Below are 18202 nucleotides of genomic sequence, written 5' to 3'. Positions count from 1 at the left end.
CCGAAGCCCAGCGCTGGGCACCCGTGGGAGCCAACTCTGTCTGGCTTTCCCCACGTGGGCTGAGGGGGCGGATGGGCCGGTTTATTGGTCAACACTCGGTTTCGGTGAACTCGGCGGAGCAGGGGAAGTGGAGGTGAGAAGCTCCGCTGTTTCCTAGTTTCCAGTCGAGTCGCAGCGGTTCTGCAGTCATCGACTTTCTCCCGAGGAAGGCTGAGGACGGAGTGACTGTCTCTCCCCCACCCGCCACTTTCCTGCCCTTTCTCCTCCCCGAGCCCCGCCCCCCGCACACGCTGACCCAGGGACACACCCTACCGCGGCGACGCAGACAGGGCGTTGTTCCCGTTAAAGGGGAAGGCCCGGAGCCTCCCTCTGGTCCCTCGCTTCGCGCCTGCAGCCCCGCAGCGCAGCTGTCTTCGGGGACGCCAGCAGCCGCGAGAACGCACCGAGTTTGTGCCTGAGGCCGCTGTGAGGACCGGGGACAGCGATCCCTTTGGGCTGTAAGTGCTTTGGTCGGGAAGGCAGAGAAGATGGAGGAGAAACGTGGGCATCTTCCGTCGATGGTGCCAGAAAGCGCGCAGCAGGCGCAGGCGCGGGGCTGGCCAGGTCCCTGAACTTGGTGTCCGGATCGGTCTGTGCCGTGTGGTTCCTATGGGGCTTGTAGGGAGACAGTGTGGGGTGCTGTGTGGTCTGTAAGCCCTAAGGGGCGCGGGTGTTGGGGTCGGGATGGGAGGCAGGGGCGGAGCCGTTTGCCTTGCCAGAAAGGAGCCCACTCCGGGACGCATTGGCAAAGCAGTGCCTGCCGTGGGCATCGCGGGGGTACTGCAGCTTCCCCCCCACTTTCTAGCTATGTGCCCGGCCATTCTCCTCTTGCCCGCCCCAGGCATTACGAGCCACTGGATTTAATCCAAACCTTCGGGGAGACAGGGCAGAACTGTGCTTCTTTCTTCCTGAGCATTCCTCAACATCTTTGAATGCGTTGCTCAGGGAGAGAAACGAAGAGGCCTGGGATTGGGTACTTTAAAACAAAAACGAGTTTTGAGAACATCTCCCTAGCCAAAGATCCCATCTGTAATGGTCCCCAAAGACGCAGTGGTCTCTCAGCTTTACACATCCTCTAACAGGTTTCCCCAAGGTCTGTAAAACGGGGAGGGGGTGAGGGCGAGGGGCGCACAGCTGCGGGTAGCGGTCTTGCTGGCTGCGCTGCACTTCTCCAGGGACTCAACCCTTAATCCCCCCCGCCTCTCCTTCCCACCGGGCATTTGCTCCGCTCTGTCTCAAAACACCCTTGAAGACTTAAAGTTGGAACGTTAAAATTGGCTTTTTCAGAAAAGAGCTTCGCGTCCCAAGTCTGCTGGACCGGGTAGCTTCCCCGCTGCGTGTTAGGGCCCCACAGGGCCCCGGGGGCAAACGTGCGCGGGGGCTGGATCGGAGTGGCGCCCCTACCCACAGGGGCTGCCTCGGAGAAGCGCACGGTGGGCGGTGGGCGCTGGACGCGGGGCGCAGGGTCCCCATCACTCTCTCGGGCCATTCTTTCCTCCCCAACTACCCTGCGCCTCTCTGCGGGGCCGCCAGCGTCTGGCGGGCTGAGCTGGGGCCAGGCCGGCTGCCCGGGCGCTGGCAGCTCCGAGTGGAAACTTGGAGACTAACGGAATGCGGAGCGCGCCGGGAGCTGGGAATCCAACCCACTGCCGGGCGCTCTCCCCCTCGCAGCCCGCCCCTGGGGTCCCCAGGCCTCTGCGTGCAGAAGTCTGGCGACGCCGAGCCCCTCACCCCGCCTTAATTCGGAAAGGGAACGTGCGCTCTTTGCCTTCTGCCTCCTTCCCCAAGTTGGGGTGTCCCAGGAGGCGCACGGGGTGGGTGGAGGCGGGCTGTGGCCTCAGCCTGCTAGTCAATCTGGAAAAACTTCTCCTGGAGTGACTTGCCACATGTTTTTTTTTCCCCCCAAAGCAAAAGATGTTCTGTCGCAGGATTCCTCCTCCCCGTTCCCCCCTCGGCGTGCACGCGCGCGCACACACACACACACACACACACCCGCTGATGGCCAGGCGGGCATCCCGTGGTCCGCTGCTGCCCCCTCCCGGCAGGCTGCCGGGCGTCTAGGCGACCCCAGCTCGGAGGCGGGAGGGCGCGGCGCCAGCCCCTGGCATTCCGCTAGCGCGGGGAACCTCCCTCCTCCCTGCTCCCTCCTTCCGCCCTCGCCCGCTTGGACCAGTCGGTCAGTTCGGCCTCGCGTCCAACGTTGGCCCTCTCCTTGCAGGCAGAGAATCCGCTGAGCAGAACTTGGCCGCCAAAATGCTCCTCCTGTTGCTGGGTATCATTGTCCTCCACGTCGCCGTGCTGGTGCTGCTCTTCGTCTCCACCATCGTCAGCGTGAGTGCCTGGCCGACGGCGGGGGGGCGGCGGGCACCCAGCCCTCACCCAGTGCTCGGCCTCCGCGGGTCAGGATTCCTCCGCGGCCCCCTCTAGTCCAGGACTGCCTAGTTATTTGTAGACAAAAAAAAAGAAAGAAAGAAAGAAAGAAAGAAAGAAAAAGTCTCAGATGTTCCAGACGTTTTGCGCTTTCTGGCGAACTGCCCCCTTTTAAAGTTGTTTTGAGAAAACTGGAGCGGATTAAGGGGAAGCAGGGACATGGTCACTGGACTAGGTTAGCTGCCTAGGCCTCTGGTTAAGCCCAGTCATTTCAGGGCAGATCCAGGGCTCTGAGACCTTTATTTGGTAACATTGTTTAGCTTTTTTTTTTTCTTCAGGCAGGTTTGTTTGGAGGAAGGCAGATGGAGTATTTAGGAAGCTTGCTCCACCCCACCCCCCCAATGTCCTAGGTCTGATGGATGGCTCAGTTCACAAAACACTTTTTAGGACTTAAAATTGGAAAGTTAAAATGGGATTTTTTTTTTTTATTTTTTTTTGCAGACAAGAGTTCACGGTCAGTCAAGGCTGCACTGTGTGAACAGGCCATCAGGATACCTTGAGTTGCAAAGCTTCCAGTAGATTGGGTTCTAAACCTTATATTCTTGGCCTTGAAGCTGAGCACTCAGGGGGTCAAGGGCTGGGGCTTTAACCTCTTAATACGCGCAAAGCCCAGGCATGATACACTTCCAGGGCTGAGAAAGAACTACGTTCGGGATCTGTGCATTCTGTCAGCGTTCTCCGGCCTTTCCGTGGTGCCTGATCAATGCCCGACGGGGGTTATAAATAGAGTAAAAGGCTCAGAGGGGTGGCGGTTTGGGGGACTGAGACCCAGAAGATCCAGGGAGGAGAGGCAGCTGGCGGGCAGGTGTCCCGGTGGAGTCTCCGGCGGCTCCTTTTGCTGTAGCGCACACCTCTGCCCGTCACAGCTGTGTGGCGGGTACTTTTCCATTCACAAAGTGCCCTTTACTTGCAGAAACTGGCCTTGGCCTCCACAGAATGTCTGAGCCACACCAACACCTCTCTCCTTTCTCCAGCCTGACTCTGTGGCCTCTGGCGGGCATCACAGGGCAGGGGCAGGGGCAGGGGCAGGGGCAGGGGCGGGCCGGGTGGACAGGTTGATAGGGCAGCTCTTTGCTTTCCCTTGGATTTCTCTCCCCTCTCCCCCCGCCACCCCTGCCTAGCCCCGTCCTGTCAGTCCTCACTGCCTCTCCTGACTTAGGGTGTCTGCTTCTTTCCAGCAATGGATCGTGGGCAATGGACACGCCATCGACCTCTGGCAGAACTGTAGCACCTCCTCCTCGGGCAGCATCCGCCACTGTTACCTGACATCTGCAAACGGTGAGACGGGCATTCTGCTCCACCGGCTGGTGCCTCTCTGTCTGTAGCACGTGTCCCGGGCCAGACCTGGAAGCCCTTGATTCCGGAAGGTGTAAACTCCAAAGTGGTTGTGGGGGGTGGGGTGGAATGTGACAGGGGGCCGTCGATTAAGATGAAGGGAGAGAGAGCAGTGATTTCTGGGTCCTGGGTAGCATTGTACATCCTCGGTACCGAGACACCGCCCCTGAGCTCCCCCTGACCCCTGAGGGTGACGCTGCGTCTTGTAAGAGACATGTGGATGCAGATAAACAAACAATAAAGGTGGCGTACTGGCAAGAGCTCGGGTGGACCCCTTGGGGCTTTGGTTTGGTGGCTGACTTTCTCCAGAAATGCCCCGCCTCTTCCTGGTGCCTGGACAGGGGGGCTGTTCCAAAAATAGCTGGGTCAGCTTTGGTTCCCCCCCAGTTATAAAACTGCCTGTCCACGTCTTGGGACTCAGTAATGTATCAGAACCTCTAAGTGTTTCTCTGTGCAGAATGGGGACTTGAAACTATTTGTAAAACCCTCCGCGGAACCTGGGAGGCTTCCTCGTCCTGAAGATTGTCTCTCTCCTCTGTCCTCTGTCCTCTGCACCCTTGCTTGTGAGACACTGGACACTGGGCTCAGGTGAAGGGGGTAATTGGCAGTGAAGCTGCCAGGTACCCCAGGTTCTCAGCGGGGAAGGTGTGCTTTGCAGGGGGCCTTGTGTCTAGGTGTGGAAGTAGGATGCCTTCTCTTTGGTGGCTGGGTGACGTTTCGCGGCAATGTGGACCCTGAAGGGAGCCACAGTGCTCGGCGTCGAGGATGCGTACAGTGAGCCCGGCCCGGCTGCAGCCCTGTGTTCTGAAGGAAGGGTCCTCAGCCCGGAGAAGGAAGCAGGGACAGGTGTGACAGTGCCTTGCTGACATCCTGAGGCTAGATGACCCAGAGCCTATGGGTTTTGATGTGTCTGCAGTGGACTTATCGACCCAGTATTTCATGTTGAAGATGCCATACCCGACGAAGAAACCAGTTCAGACCCAGCTCATCAAAGCCGGCTGGGAGGGAGCCCCCGGTTCTGGCTTCGGACAGTCCAGTTTCTGTGGGAGGCTGTGCCTCCCGTGGACTCCACACCCAGAACACCCGAGCTGTCGCTGAAGCTTTGCAAACGACCTAGCTGGAACCTCAGGAGCAGGAGACACTGCTAGAATAGTCATGTGGTAGCTGATACGGGGAGGGTAGGCGAAGGGTAGAAAAGCGTGTTTTATGTTCCTGCTTTCCTGGGGGGGGGGGGGGTTGGGGACGTAGAACCAAGCAGGGCCCGAGCCCTTATGGGAGCCAGCGGTCCTTCTTTTGTCTAAGTGTAGGGAGGGTATCGAATTAAAACCCTCCTAGAAGTCGCGTGATGAGGTTGCATGGTGCGCAGCAAGTAGCACAGGAAATCCTCACGAGTGCCTGAGGGTCTGAGACTGGACTGCTTGTCCCCGAAAGCCACAGCGTCCGGCCTCTGCCACTTCGGGGTTCTGGCAGAAGTGCCCCCCAGACCTCGTGGGGGGATGGGGGGTGGGAGCCTCCTCCCTCGCCATCGCCCCCTGGTGGTCACACGTGGCGACTCAGTCCGGAAGGCAGGCTCTTCCTCCTGCCAAGCCGCTTCCACAGAGTGTCCGTCCGTTCCCAAGTGGCGTCTGGCCATGCGGGGTTGGCACGGAACCCTGGACTCGGAGGCCCGGAAGGAGGGCAGCTGGAGCAGCGTCCTGAAACCCCAGCTGGGTTTCAGCAGAAATGAGGTGGCAGAGGGGTCCTTATCTCAGCTGTGCTGCAACTGTCCGCAGGAAGGAAGGCGGTGCCGGGCTCCTGGCCTGAGATTGACCGCCCGCACTTGGCAGCCCCTGTGGTGTTGTAAATAGCCGTTGTTCCGTGCTAGAAGCAGAGCTCTGGGAGGCACGGGTATTACTGCAGTCAGACAGCTGCTTTATCTCTCAGCTGGCTCTCCACGTACCAGCCGCGCCCTGAGGGTTGAGGTGGGGCGACTCTGAGCGTGGTGGCAGCTTTCTGCGGGGGTCCCGGAGCACGGGCTCACCCCTACCTTCTCAGCTCCCACAACAAGGGCATTCTGAGGAAAATTGACCCATCCCCTGGTGTCATCAGGAAGTGGGCTTATCCACTGAATGAGCAGTTTCCATTTCAGCATCTTTGGTGGTCGCTGTCTCTGGTGACGTCTTCCTGATGGGTCAGCACGTGTTACAAACTTCAGCTCTGACGGGGGTGGGGAATCCTCTGGGCCTCCCGTTGCCTTTTTTTGGTGGGGTTTAACAATTTCTGGGGCAGACGGTAAAGCGGAACATAGATAACTTTTAAAGATGAGACCGTCTTTGTAAAGGAACTCTATCGGTCACAAGCCGTTTACCTTGCTCTGAATGTGGAATATGCTCTTTTTTTTATTTAGCTTAAATCAAAAGTAATTTGTTACTGATAACAGTTTAACAGAGGATGTTGCAAGTGTGCTATGTGAAAACACATTGGTTTATACGACCTATTCCTTTTCCTGAAGGGGCTCATTTTTCTATGCGTGCGGGGTCATGACATGACCCCTTTCTGGGGGTTGACGCTCGCTTGGTTTTTGATACGAATGGTGCCCCTTGCCCGGCTGCCCGCGTGGCCATCAGACGTTTCTTTTACGTAGTTTGAAGGAGGCCTGTGCCAGATCTTGCCTCCTCGTTGCCTCTTCCTATTAGAAGTGGTTTTAGATTTCTTACAAACTGCCATCAAGTCTGCCTGCCTTTCCAGTCTTAGAATCTACTTGCGTACTTTCTGAGCCCACCCTGATCCTAGGCGGTGCAGGTCAAGGCGAGCGAGGTCCCCTGGGGACAGAGTCACGGTGACCTCGTATTGAGTGCCTCTTGGGCCCCCGGGAATCCGAGGACCCAGAATGTAGGCACCGTGCCGTTGGTGGTCCTGAACCCCTCCGAGCCGTCAGGAGGTAAATGTGGAGGGGCTGAATCACTGTGAAGGCCGCTTCGGCCAGATGCCCGAGGAATGGGGCCAGGCGGGCAGGGCCAGAGTCCAGGGCGGGAAGTGGAAGGGAGGTCTCGTGTGGGAGGTGGAATTCGATCTATCCTCCAGAGCGCGGGCAGGACTGAAATAAGTACAGGCAGAGAGAGGCTCTTCTCTGTCCCGGCCAGGCTGTGACCCGAGGCCAGGGGAGAGCACGGCAGGCGGGGTGACCAGCCGGCCAGCCAGCGTTCCCGTTAAGACGAGGATTCGCTGCGGAGAACACAGCATCTTCAACTGACGGCGGTTTGAATAAGATAGTGCTTTTGTGCTTCTTTCAAAAGAAGTCTGGAAGTAGCCGATCCAGAGGGAAGCATGGCGGTTTCCTGCAGCTGCCAAGCACTGTTTTTGCTTATTGGCGTTCATCCTCATGGACTCAAAGCCTGCGGGGGCGCCGGCCACTTCATCCATGCTTCCAGCAATACGAGAAAGGAGGAGGAGCAGAATGAGTGCATCCTCTTCCCTTTGAATGAAACATTCCCACTTGTTTCTGTCTTTTATCGAAAATGAGCCACACAGCCACGCCTAGTTTGCAAGAGAGGCTGAGAGCATAGTCATTTGGCCATGTGACATTCATGGGCTTCTCACTTTGTGCTGGGAGGCAGACAGACAGATTCTTGCATGCTTTCCAGCTGGGATCCACCAGCAAGCCCCCTGTGGAGCAATGCTCTGCCCATCTGGGGTGTTGCTTTGTTGCTCGTCAACTGAGCTATTTTAGCACCTGAGGTGGAGGCCATGGAGGCATCCTCATCACCTGGGGCCAACTTTGCTCCAACTGAGCCATGGCTGCGGGAGGATAAGAGAGAGATAGAGAGAAAGAAGAGAAAGGGGGGAGCATTAGAGAAGCAGACGGGCTTCTCCTGTGTGCCCTGGCCGGGAATCGAACCCGGGATATCCACATGCCGGCCAGATGCTCTACCACTGAGCCAGCTGGCCAGGGCCTCTTTGTGAAAATTTAATAGCCAGCACCTTCCAGTGAGCTGGCTTGGGACACTTTTCTCCTGTTCCCTGACCACCCTCTCCATGTCCAGTCATACCTTTTTACAGCCCTGCTGGGCCCCTATGCCATCTCAGAGCGGATTTGGGATTCTTCAGAGACTCTGTCTCTGCCACACGGGGGCTTTAGCAGCAGTGGTAGCAACTCCGTCCTCACAGTGACCCATGTTAGAACGGCAGACAGACTCCCTCGGCTCCTCTCTCTCTCTCTCTCTCCCCCCCCCTCTCTCTCTCCCCCACCTCCCTAGACTCAGTGCACTCTGATTATTTCACGGTAGCTCTTGAATCTCTGTTTTCTTCCTACCCAGACCTCCCTTCCGAGCTTCAGAACCCACATATCCAGCCATACCTACTGGACACCTCCAGGGGTGTGTCTCAGGGGCACCCCGAGTCAGCCAGCCTTCATTGTCCTCTGCCAAGTCTACCCTTTGACAGTTTCTGGTAGTTTGGTGAATGCTGCTCCCCCAGGCAGCAAGCTAGAACATCAGAGTCTTTTCTGATGTGTGTCCTCCTGTGTCCCCTTTCTCAGAGTCATCACGGGTCCCACGGGCCCTTCCTTATTATGTAACAGGCTGCCGCACATGCCCGCTCTGTGCCAGCCTCTGAGCTCCCAGCCTCTCCTGCTCCCTTGTAACTTATTTTTCATATTGAATCCAAAGTGGTACGTTTTTATTTTCTTTGTATTTTTCCGAAGTTAGAAGTGGGGGGCAGACAGACTCCCGCATGTGCCCGACCGGGATCCACCTGGCATGCCCACCAGGGGGCGATGCTCTGCCCATCTGGGGCGTCGCTCTGTTGCAACTGGAGCCATTCTAGCACCTGAGGCAGAGGCCACAGAGACATCCTCAGCGCCCAGGACAACTTTGCTCCAATGGAGCCTTGGCTGCGGGAGGGGAAGAGAGAGACAGAGAGGAAGGAGAGGGGGAGGGATGGAGAAGCAGATGGGCACTTCTCCTGTGTGCCCTGGCTGGGAATCGAACCCAGGACTTCTGCACGCCAGGCCGACGCTCTACCACTGAGCCAACTGGCCAGGGCAGAAGGTAGTACATTTTTAGACATCCAAACCTCACCTTCTTACTCTCAAATCAAAACATTTCAGAGGCCTCTGTGGGTCTCACTCTTCAGCTGGGAATCTTGACCAAAGCCTACAGAGAAATCTCCGTGCGTGATCTGCTCCTGTTTCCCACGGCGTCTCATCTTCCGTCTCCCCTCCCTTTCGTCTTGGAAGTTTGGCCTCCTCTTCCTTCCTTGATCATGAGCGTCCTGTCCCGGGACTGCCCCAGCCCCTTCCTCTGCTCTCCCCTTCGGAAGGGCTCTCCTGAACACCTACCGTGAACCAGGTGCCGCTGTCCACACCGAGGGCACAGCAGGGAGTCGGAACTTAGCTTCTCCCAGGCGAAACAGCCCATAAACAAGGACAACGTGGGGGCTCGGATAGGAACTACGAAGGGAATAAAACGGAGTCATGTGATAGAAAGCAGGGGTTGGGTGGGGAGGGGAGGCCTCTGGGAGGGGGGTGGTCAGGAGTCGGCTGTCGGAATCTCTCAGAGAGGCTCCAGGCGGAGGGAGCAGCGAGGGCGAGATCGCTGCGGAGGGAAGGACCCGGCCGAGTCGAGCAGCGGAGGGCAGAGCGGCACAGAGAGCGAGGCGTGTGTAGTGAGATGGCCCCGCACCCTTGGGGGCCCAGGTGAGGACTCTGGTGCAGCTGGACGCCTTTCTGGGTTCTACAATGTCACATGGCCCGTTCTGCTTTCTGTGTGTTCCTGTCCGTTTCCTTCCAGGTTGGAATGACAGTCCAGGGCCCTTAGAAGGCGGGATAGCGTAGGAACCTTACCGAGCAGGCTCCTCACAGCTGGTAGGCATCTGGTGACCGACTGGTCGTGCTAGGTCATCATCCTGGTTACCTTCTGTTCCTCTGCTGCCTGGCTCCGTCCCCTCAGGGAGATGCCTTTGTTTTTCACAATCAATAGTCTGTGTTAGGGAGTTCCTACTGGGTAACACGTAAGGCTCTCTCTGCCTTCGTGAAGAATGGGGTGCACCCAGCCTCCTCCTCGAGTCCTGAAGGTGCCTGTCTCCCCGGGGCCTTCAGACCACAGGTGAGCTGAATATTTAGCGATCCAAAGGTTAGTAAAAACATTGGCCTTGCGTTGAGCGGACGAATGCTTTTTGCTTCAAGTTCTCGGAATTACATTTGAAGCCCGGTTACGTGTAGGTGTTCTCGCAGTCTTTGTTTTATGGTGGGGACCTGGCGTGTCGCCGGACGGGTTGGAGGCCCGGGGTCCGGCTGCCGGGAGGGCTAGAGCCGGAGGGTACAGCCCTGGCCCTGCCCCTTGGCCTGGGCCTTCGGAGGGCACAGCCCTGGCCCTGCCCCTGGCCTGGGCCTTCGTCAGCTTCAGGGAGTCCAAGGGAGGCGAGACCCAGGCAGAGGGCGTTGTCGCCCGACCCACCTCCGTTCCCTGTCCCCACGTACAAGGTCCTTGCTTGTCTCCGAAGGGAGCTGGTGGACTGTTTCACGCTGAGACCGTAGGCACCTAAAGCGTGTCCCTTCTTGAGGCTTTGTCGTTTTTAAAGGGGAGGCCTGTGCTCAGCGCAGAAGCAGGGAGGGGGACACTGGGCCTCCTTCTGGTCTGTCCACTGTCCTTTGTCACCTTTTCTGTTCAGAGGCGGCTGTGCACAGGCTCCCCCGTTTCCCAGGGGAGTGGGATCAGGAGCCAAGAAAATGAGCCCACACTGCCTTTGCCTTCCATTCTGAACGATGTTGACAAACTCACAGTGACCGGCTGGTTGTGGTCAGCCTTAGACCAATGCTTCGGAACAAAAATTAGAAGGAAAAAAATAAACCCTGGCCGTCTGGGGAGCCCCGGGGCTCTGGCGCTCGGAGGTCTCCTGTTGCCGGTGGCCCCTGTGCCTCCGGATTGATCCGGTGTAACCCTTGAGTGGGTGGTGACATTCTCTTCCGGGGCATGAGACCATTTCCTCGTCTGTGGCTCAGCTTTCGGTCAGGCTTTAGACGACACAGGGGGCCCTCCGCGTTTGTGGCTTCACGTTTTGCAATTTGAAATCTTTGTGGCTCCCTGGGCCAACCCACACCCTCGGCCCAAGTAATGTCTCCTGAATTTCCAGACCCTTGTGGGATGCCCGGGCCCTGGCCAGCGAGAGAGGCCCCGGGGCTGGGCTGTGGTGTCACGATGCCCACGTGTCAACCCCTCAGCTCTGTCACCGGCTGCCGACAGCCAGCAGCTGATTGGAAACGCTCATTCAAACCCGGATCTGAACCATATGGCTCTTGCAGCTCACAGATTTATTTATTTATTTATTTATTTATTTATTTATTTATTTATTTATTTTTGCCTTTTACGAAATTTAAATGGCATTCCTGGGACTTCGCCAGAGTCAGGGAGCCTCCCTGTGCTACCGCAGGAGCAGGGATTGACCGTGACACGGCCTGAGGGGGCAGGGATGGACTGTGACACGGCCTAAGGGGGCAGGGATGGACCGTGACATGGCCTGAGGGGGCAGGGGTTGGTTTCCAGCGGGAGAAAGGTGTGTGTCCGGAAGCCCCTGAGTGTGTGGTCACTGAGACACACGGACGCCCAGTGCTGGCAGTGACCCAGACGGTCATCAGGCCCACTCCTACACCCTGTCCCACCCAGCTTCGGACCCCTCTGCTGTATGCCTACCACGTGTTTATCCTCCCAGTAACGGGGAGCTCACTACCTTTCCAGAGAGCCCCCCTGTCATGCCAAGAGCTAACAGCGTGGTCTATTCATTCATTGGTTCTCCAGATGGGGTGCACCGAGCTGACGGGCCCTGTTCCCCTGGAGCCCACAGTTCCTCGGGGGAGACAGAGAACATAGGAGTCCATCGTGGGGGTGGATAGTGGACAGGGCTTTGTGGGGGACAGATAGGGTGCTGGTGGACAGGGCTTTGCGGGGGACAGATAGGGTGCTGGTGGACAGGGCTTTGCGGGGGACAGATAGGGTGCCGACAGAGAGTCGCCCTGGGGAGGAAACAGCTGGTCTCGAGAGGCCTCTTCCTGTCACGGTCCTGTGGATTGAGACTTAGAGACCGAGAGGGACGGTCACAGGAAGAACCTCAGGACGAAAACTGCTGGAGGGAATGGAAATGGCTGGAGGCCCCCCCCCCCCCACCAGGCAGGAAAGAGCTGATGTGTCTGTCAGTGACAGAGCTAGGGTGACCGAGTGTGCCCGGCTGGAGGAGCCCCAGGGTGGGGTTGAGGGGCCACTAGGGCCTCACAGACGTCCTGAGCAGCACCCCTGGGAGGAGGAGCCACGGGGTGAGGGTGGGGGCTACCCGGGCCTCACAGACGTCCTGAGCAGCACCCCTGGGCTGGAGGAGCCCTGGGGTGGGGGTGGGGTGGGGGGCTACTCACAGACGTCCTGAGCAGCACCCCTGGCTGGAGGAGCCCCGGGGTGGGGTACTAGGGCCTCACAGACGTCCTGAGCAGCACCCCTGGGCCGCCACCGAAGGGTGTCAAGCAGCAGAGTGCGGGATTCGCCTTGCGTTTTGAAAGCTCGTCCGGCTGTTCTGTGGAGAGCGTCTATTGTGCACTTGGATTTAGGCGTCTGTCCTTCAAGGCAGAGGTCTGGGCTGGAATCTTGGTCTCTCCGGGGGGCATTTAATGTCATGGTGCTGAACAAAATTACTAGTGGGGGGGGACTGCACGAGAGGGAGGGCAGAAGGGAGGGAACAGGGCCCACGGGAGAGTCTCGTCCTGCCCGGGGGGCTCCTGGGGGTGCGGGGGGGGTGAGCTGATGAGAGCAGGGAGGAGTGGCCCACGTATAGGGGGCATGCTATGAGGCCTTGTTCATTAAGACCCTACTTAGCTAACCCCGTCTGTCCCCCCTTCTGTCCGGCCATTTCCGGTTGTCTTCGCTCACACCTGACGGGTGAGACGTGGCTTTATGCGGCGGCCTGGCTTGTCCTCAAGGAGTTTAAATCTCCTCAGTGTCCCTGGACTGTTTCTCCACATGTTGGAGACGACGGCTTTATCTTCCCCGGGGGTCTTCCTTTCTCCTGAGGACGCGTCTTTCTCGAGGCGGCTTCTCGGGCGCCAGTGAGGTTCCGCCGAAGTCACGTCTGCGCCCGGGAGTGCCCGTGGGTAGCGGGCCGGAGGTCTGGCCCCGCTGGAGCAGGGTCGGGGGTCCCCTTGGCCTGTGGACGCACGGAGGTTAGGGGAGTCTCTTTCTCTGCACCCCCCCCTCCCCATCTGTTGTGGGTTCTAAACATAAAGGAATCGTTACAGCATCATTTTATTCATTAGCTTTCAAACGTGCTGTCGAACTTCTCAGGGTCCCCCCCGTCTGTTGTAACTGGAAAACCCAGTAGACCGGGCGTCGGGAGTCCTTGCTTTTCTGCCCGGGTCTTGTTCTCACAAACTGGGGGGCTGGGGAAGGGGGCCTGGCGGTGTAGGACCTGGCGTGGGTGCCCACGTGAGTCCCGGGGTCCCCTTCCATTCAGGAGGTAGTTGTGACGTGGGGGACCTCTGGGTGGAGGCAGTCTCATGCTGGGCCTTGGAGATCGAGTAGGACTTCCGGAGGCTTGGTGGGGGCGGGGGAGCAGAGGGTTGTGCCCGGGGAGGGACATGTCCCTGGTTTGCTGTGACTGGAGAGCGGTGGGGGTGAGGAGCGCTGGGGTGAGTCTAGGTCAGGGGTCCCCAAACTACGGCCCACCGGCCGCATGCGGCCCCCTGAGGCCATTTATCCGGCCCCCGCCATACTTCCGGAAGGGGCACCTCTTTCATTGGTGGTCAATGAGAGGAGCACATTGACCATCTCATTAGGCAAAAGCAAGCCCATAGTTCCCATTGAAATACTGGTCAGTTTGTTGATTAAAATTTACTTGTTCTTTATTTTAAATATTGTATCTGTTCCCGTTTTGTTTTGTTTTTTTACTTTAAAATAAGATATGTGGAGTGTGCATAGAGATTTGTTCATAGTTTATTTTATAGTCCGGCCCTCCAATGGTCTGAGGGACAGTGGACTGGCCCCCTGTGTAAAAAGTTTGGGGACCCCTGTTCTAGGTCTGAATTTGCAGGATGCTTGGCCTTTTCTTGTACTTTAGGAGTGAGAGGGAGAGAGGGGGCTTCCGACTATTTTTCTCAGGAGAACGCCTTTTCCACCCGAAGGGTCTGCAAACAACGCAGTCCTCATACTCCCCCGGGCTCTCTCCGTCAGTGCCGCGGGTGGGTGGTCAGGTGATGAAACCCGTCCTTCCCCTCATCGCTGTCTTTTTCTGTGGACCACCCAGCATTTCCAAGTGAGCGATTCTATTATTAAAAAAAAATTCGGGTAACGAAAGTTAAAGTTTAGCAGGCTCCGCCCCCCCCCATGTCCCCAATGGCGAGATGAATACTTGACTATTTCATTGTTCATTGTAACGTCCGAGGAGGGAGGTTGATACACTTGACCGTGGAACCCACTCCCTCTATTTTTTATTTCTTTTTTAAAATTAACCGGGGGAGGGGGGGGGTGTAAGTCTCCCAACAATGCTTTGGGAAACACAGCCTAACCCGATCTTCTTGATCCAACTAGAGTTTTCCAAGCAGGGAATGAAGGAAGGGAATCTTGATTTTCAGGCAGCCCAGGTACCTCAGTGGCTGTGCTACACATGCCTTTTAAGTCCAAGGGTTAGTTAGCAGAACAAGAGACTCTTGGTGTCACACCACAGGTACCAGCTGGACTCTGAAGCAGTTTCTGTGCCTCCCAGGAAGCCCCTGAGCTTGGAGTGCGTTAACTGAAGGGTGGAGGCAGGTTCAGCCGAAATGGAGCCTCTCACGTTGTAACAACGTCCGTATCGCTGTGAGCTCCCGGTCCATGTCTGGGGGCGGAGGGCCCGCAGACAGCGTCCTGCGTTCTGCGTCCCCGCTGGGCCCCGGCAACGTCGCCGTGAGACCCGAACCCTGTTTCAAAGCCAGCCGCTGGTCCAGACGGGGAGGAAGCTGAAGTCCCCTCTGGGGAAGGGACCGGGCTGGGGCCCCACACAAGTTCCAGCTGGCGGTGGGCGAAGCCAAGTGCAAAGGCCACATTGTTAGGAGGGAGGCCTCTTGGCCAGTCAGCTATTTCTGGAATGACATTCACCCCGAGAAGCGAGAAAAATGGGGATTTGTGTGATGGCCGTGGGCCGGGAGGTGTGAGGGTGGGGTCCAGGCCTCGTGGGTCATGTGCTTCGGAGAACAGCCTGGCATTATGCAATGGGTAGTGCTGGCCCTGGCCGTGGGCGGGGTCTGTCCCCTCTGATGGCCCCTTTCCTCCATGGCTTGTTTCTGTCCCCGGCCTCTTCAATGTGTGTTGTGACCATTCTGCAACGGGCCTTCCTTCCCCTTTCCAGAAAACCTGTTCTCTTAATTGAGTCAGAAAGCTTTTATGAACTGACCAGAAGTGGGACTTGGGGGGAGGGAGGGGCCAGGGGACAAGAGGGGTGGGCGCTGCCTCCTGGGGAGGGAAGACACAGACAAGGACCTGAATGAACTGGTCGTGCAGAAGGGCTTCATCGTTAACTTACTCAACTCTAGGCCCCAGGCTAAGAATACAGCTGCGGGGGCATAATATGTAATATATCTTTCCTTCCTTGCTCAGCTCCCAGCGGCAGTGGGGGGGGCGTGTGTGTGGGGGTCTGACCTTGAAGCAGGCTGTGACCACCGTGCGGCCCAGCCTTCCCCCTGACCGGCCTGGGGAGCTGGGTCAGCCTGCGGCCGAGGCCCGTGTCCAGAAGCCGTCCACCAGCCACTTTGCCCGTCACTCTTGCTGGAACAGTAGCAGGTCAGCAACGAGCATTAGGACCTTTTCATCCCTGTGCTCCACACCGAGGGTGGCGAGGGGAAGGAACGCTGCCGCTGGGAATTCCAGGGATGTTCGCCGGCCCCGAGCCAGGCCCCGAGAGTGACGGGGGGGGGGGGGGGGGGGGGGGGACGGGGACGGGCCCTGGGCTTCTGTTGATAACCGCAGACGCGTCCGGGCAGCTCAGGAGGTGTTCCGATCCGTCACCGGGAACGCTGGCCTCAAGCTGGGTCTGCTCTGTAGGAAACAGGCTTGTACTGGACGGCTTGGCCCGCGGCATCTGACTTAAGGAGTCCTTGTCCGCACACCTGATCTGTCGGGCTGCCGTGGAGGTAGGCAAATTAGACCGAAGCTGGCCAGCCACCTGATTTTGTAATGTACGTCTTTATCACTCACGTCTTGACTGAGGCAATTGCGTGCTCAAACGGCCAAGTTCAGCGGCCCGCGGTGGGGACCACGTGAGCCGCCGAGCCTAAACCATCTACCATCCAACTCTTCACAGATGCGTCGCCCGCCCCTCTGCGGACGATTAAAATAGAAAGGGCTATAAAAGCTGCACCAAAATGCTTTTCGGAGTTCAGGATGGCGTCCTAATAATACGTGCAGCGTATGTAAACACTGCGGTCGCCATTATTCCATCGCTTGGTGGCCCACGTAGAGGTGACCCCCTCCCCCAAATAAAAGCCATACCCTGGAACAGTCTGTAAATGCTGTTTCCCCTCAACACCCTCCATTTCAATAAGACCAACAGAGATTAAGTACCAGGTCAGAAAGGTGGTCAGCTGAGCTAGGGAGCAAAGCCACCCTGGCCTGTTCCAAATGGGGCACAGGGTGTGACGGCTCCTCTTGGTCACTGCCCACCCGTGGTCGAGTCCAGTGCCAACGAATGATCCCGGCTCTGCAGCAGTGTCCTCCGACCCTCGGGATCTCCCCACGGGATCCTGAGCTTCCCTTCGGAGCAGTCGATACCCACGGCCCCTTTCCATCTCCAGCCAGCCTTTGGGGCCGGACGGGCAGCTGCTTCCTTCTGGCCAGCTCTGTTCCCCCCCCCCCCCCCGCCCCTGTATAGCTTCTGGACAGACAGCAGGCAGGGAAAGAAAAAAGCCCCTGGACCTCAGTCCTGTCCCAGGATTCCGGTAGCTCTTCGAGTTTTGGAATCCTTAACTTATGACTGACCGCTGTATCTTCTTTACCTTATAATCTTTTAAATTGGTTTTAATTATTTACATATGATGTGAAAATATCCTCCTTGTTAAAAATAAATCAAATTATACAGATCAAGTGAAACAGGCCTCCTGAACCAACCTCTTCATTCCAGCCCCAGTTCCTAGGGGTAAATCATTGATATTAGTTTTGATAACACATTATTGGCTCTTTTTTTCAATGAACACACGCATACACACATGCTTGCATGTGTATATCTCTCTACACATATCGTTTTTTGGTGTGTATTTACATATTGACCTCCTGTTGTGTGTATACTCTGGTCTTTTCATTGCCTTGGAGATCTTTCAAAGGTGGTTCATTTTCTAACTCATGAGTTTTGAACCGTTGTAGGGGATATACCCTAATCTGTTTTCACCCATGAGAATGGTGTTACAATGAACAACCATATTCATTTCTCTTTGAATTTATGCGTATTTATCCAGAATATAGTGATTAAATTGTGGAGTCATGTTATAGGCATTAAATATTTTAAATATATTCTGCCAAATTGCTGGTCACAAAGGGATTATTATATCATCATTCCTGTGAACATTGTATAGAGGTATTTATCACATACATATTCTGTTCATTTCAATCATTTTGGTATTTTTGACAAGTTGATGGATCAACATTGATGTCACATTCCTCGTGGATTTTACTTGCATTTTCCTGGTTATTAGTGGGTCGAGTACCTTCCAATACGTTTGCTGGCTGCTCAGATTTCTCCTTTGTGAATCACATGTCTATATGGCTTTTAAATGCTACATGTGGCTGTTTCATGCGTCTGGAATTGAACTTTGTGAATGGTGGGAGGTAGAGAGCTAATTTTTATTCTTTTGACAAACAAACAGATCACAGCACCACTTATCTGTGTCACACTCTTTCCCGACTGATTTCTGTGCCGTGTTTATTGTGTGCTGAATTCACGTGTTTATTGTGTGCTGAATTCACGTGTTTATTGTGCGCTGAATTCACGTGTGTACTTCCACCGTCTTTGTTCTGTCTCCTGTTTTATTTTTCTTTCATGATTAATACCACATTGTTTGAGTTGCTGAAACTTGATCGTGAAAATATGAGCTGTGTCTATCTCTATATCTGACATCAAATGTGCGGTGTCTGGCCTCATGGGTTTTTTTGTTTGTTTGTTTTTTGTTGTTTTTTTTTTTGTATTTTTCTGAAGCTAGAAACGGAGAGAGACAGTCCCGCATGCGCCCAACCGGGATCCACCCAGCAGGCCCACCAGGGGCAACGCTCTGCCCACCAGCGGGCGATGCTCTGCCCCTCCGGGGCGTCGCTCTGCCGCGACCAGAGCCACTCTAGCGCCTGGGGCAGAGGCCAAGGAGCCATCCCCAGCGCCCGGGCCATCTTTGCTCCAATGGAGCCTCGGCTGCGGGAGGGGAAGAGAG

The 18202-nt window shown here is 56.5% G+C and overlaps 1 protein-coding gene across 1 annotated transcript in view; it reads left to right on the top strand.

The window, feature by feature from the left end:
• Window positions 1-341: 341 nt before the first annotated feature.
• The window catches only part of PMP22 (peripheral myelin protein 22), a 34005-nt gene continuing 16144 nt past the window's right edge, over window positions 342-18202 (top strand). The window contains exons 1-3 of the mRNA XM_066264313.1: window positions 342-497; window positions 2258-2370; window positions 3648-3747. Coding sequence (XP_066120410.1) covers window positions 2293-2370; window positions 3648-3747 — 178 coding nt within the window. The 5' untranslated portion in view covers window positions 342-497; window positions 2258-2292. The remainder of the gene's footprint in view (window positions 498-2257; window positions 2371-3647; window positions 3748-18202) is intronic.

Source organism: Saccopteryx bilineata, chromosome 2 (genome assembly GCF_036850765.1).
Source record: "Saccopteryx bilineata isolate mSacBil1 chromosome 2, mSacBil1_pri_phased_curated, whole genome shotgun sequence".
Classification (NCBI taxonomy): Eukaryota; Metazoa; Chordata; class Mammalia; order Chiroptera; family Emballonuridae; genus Saccopteryx; species Saccopteryx bilineata.
Note: the sequence above shows the minus strand (reverse complement) of the source record. Positions and strands in the feature narration are given on the sequence as shown.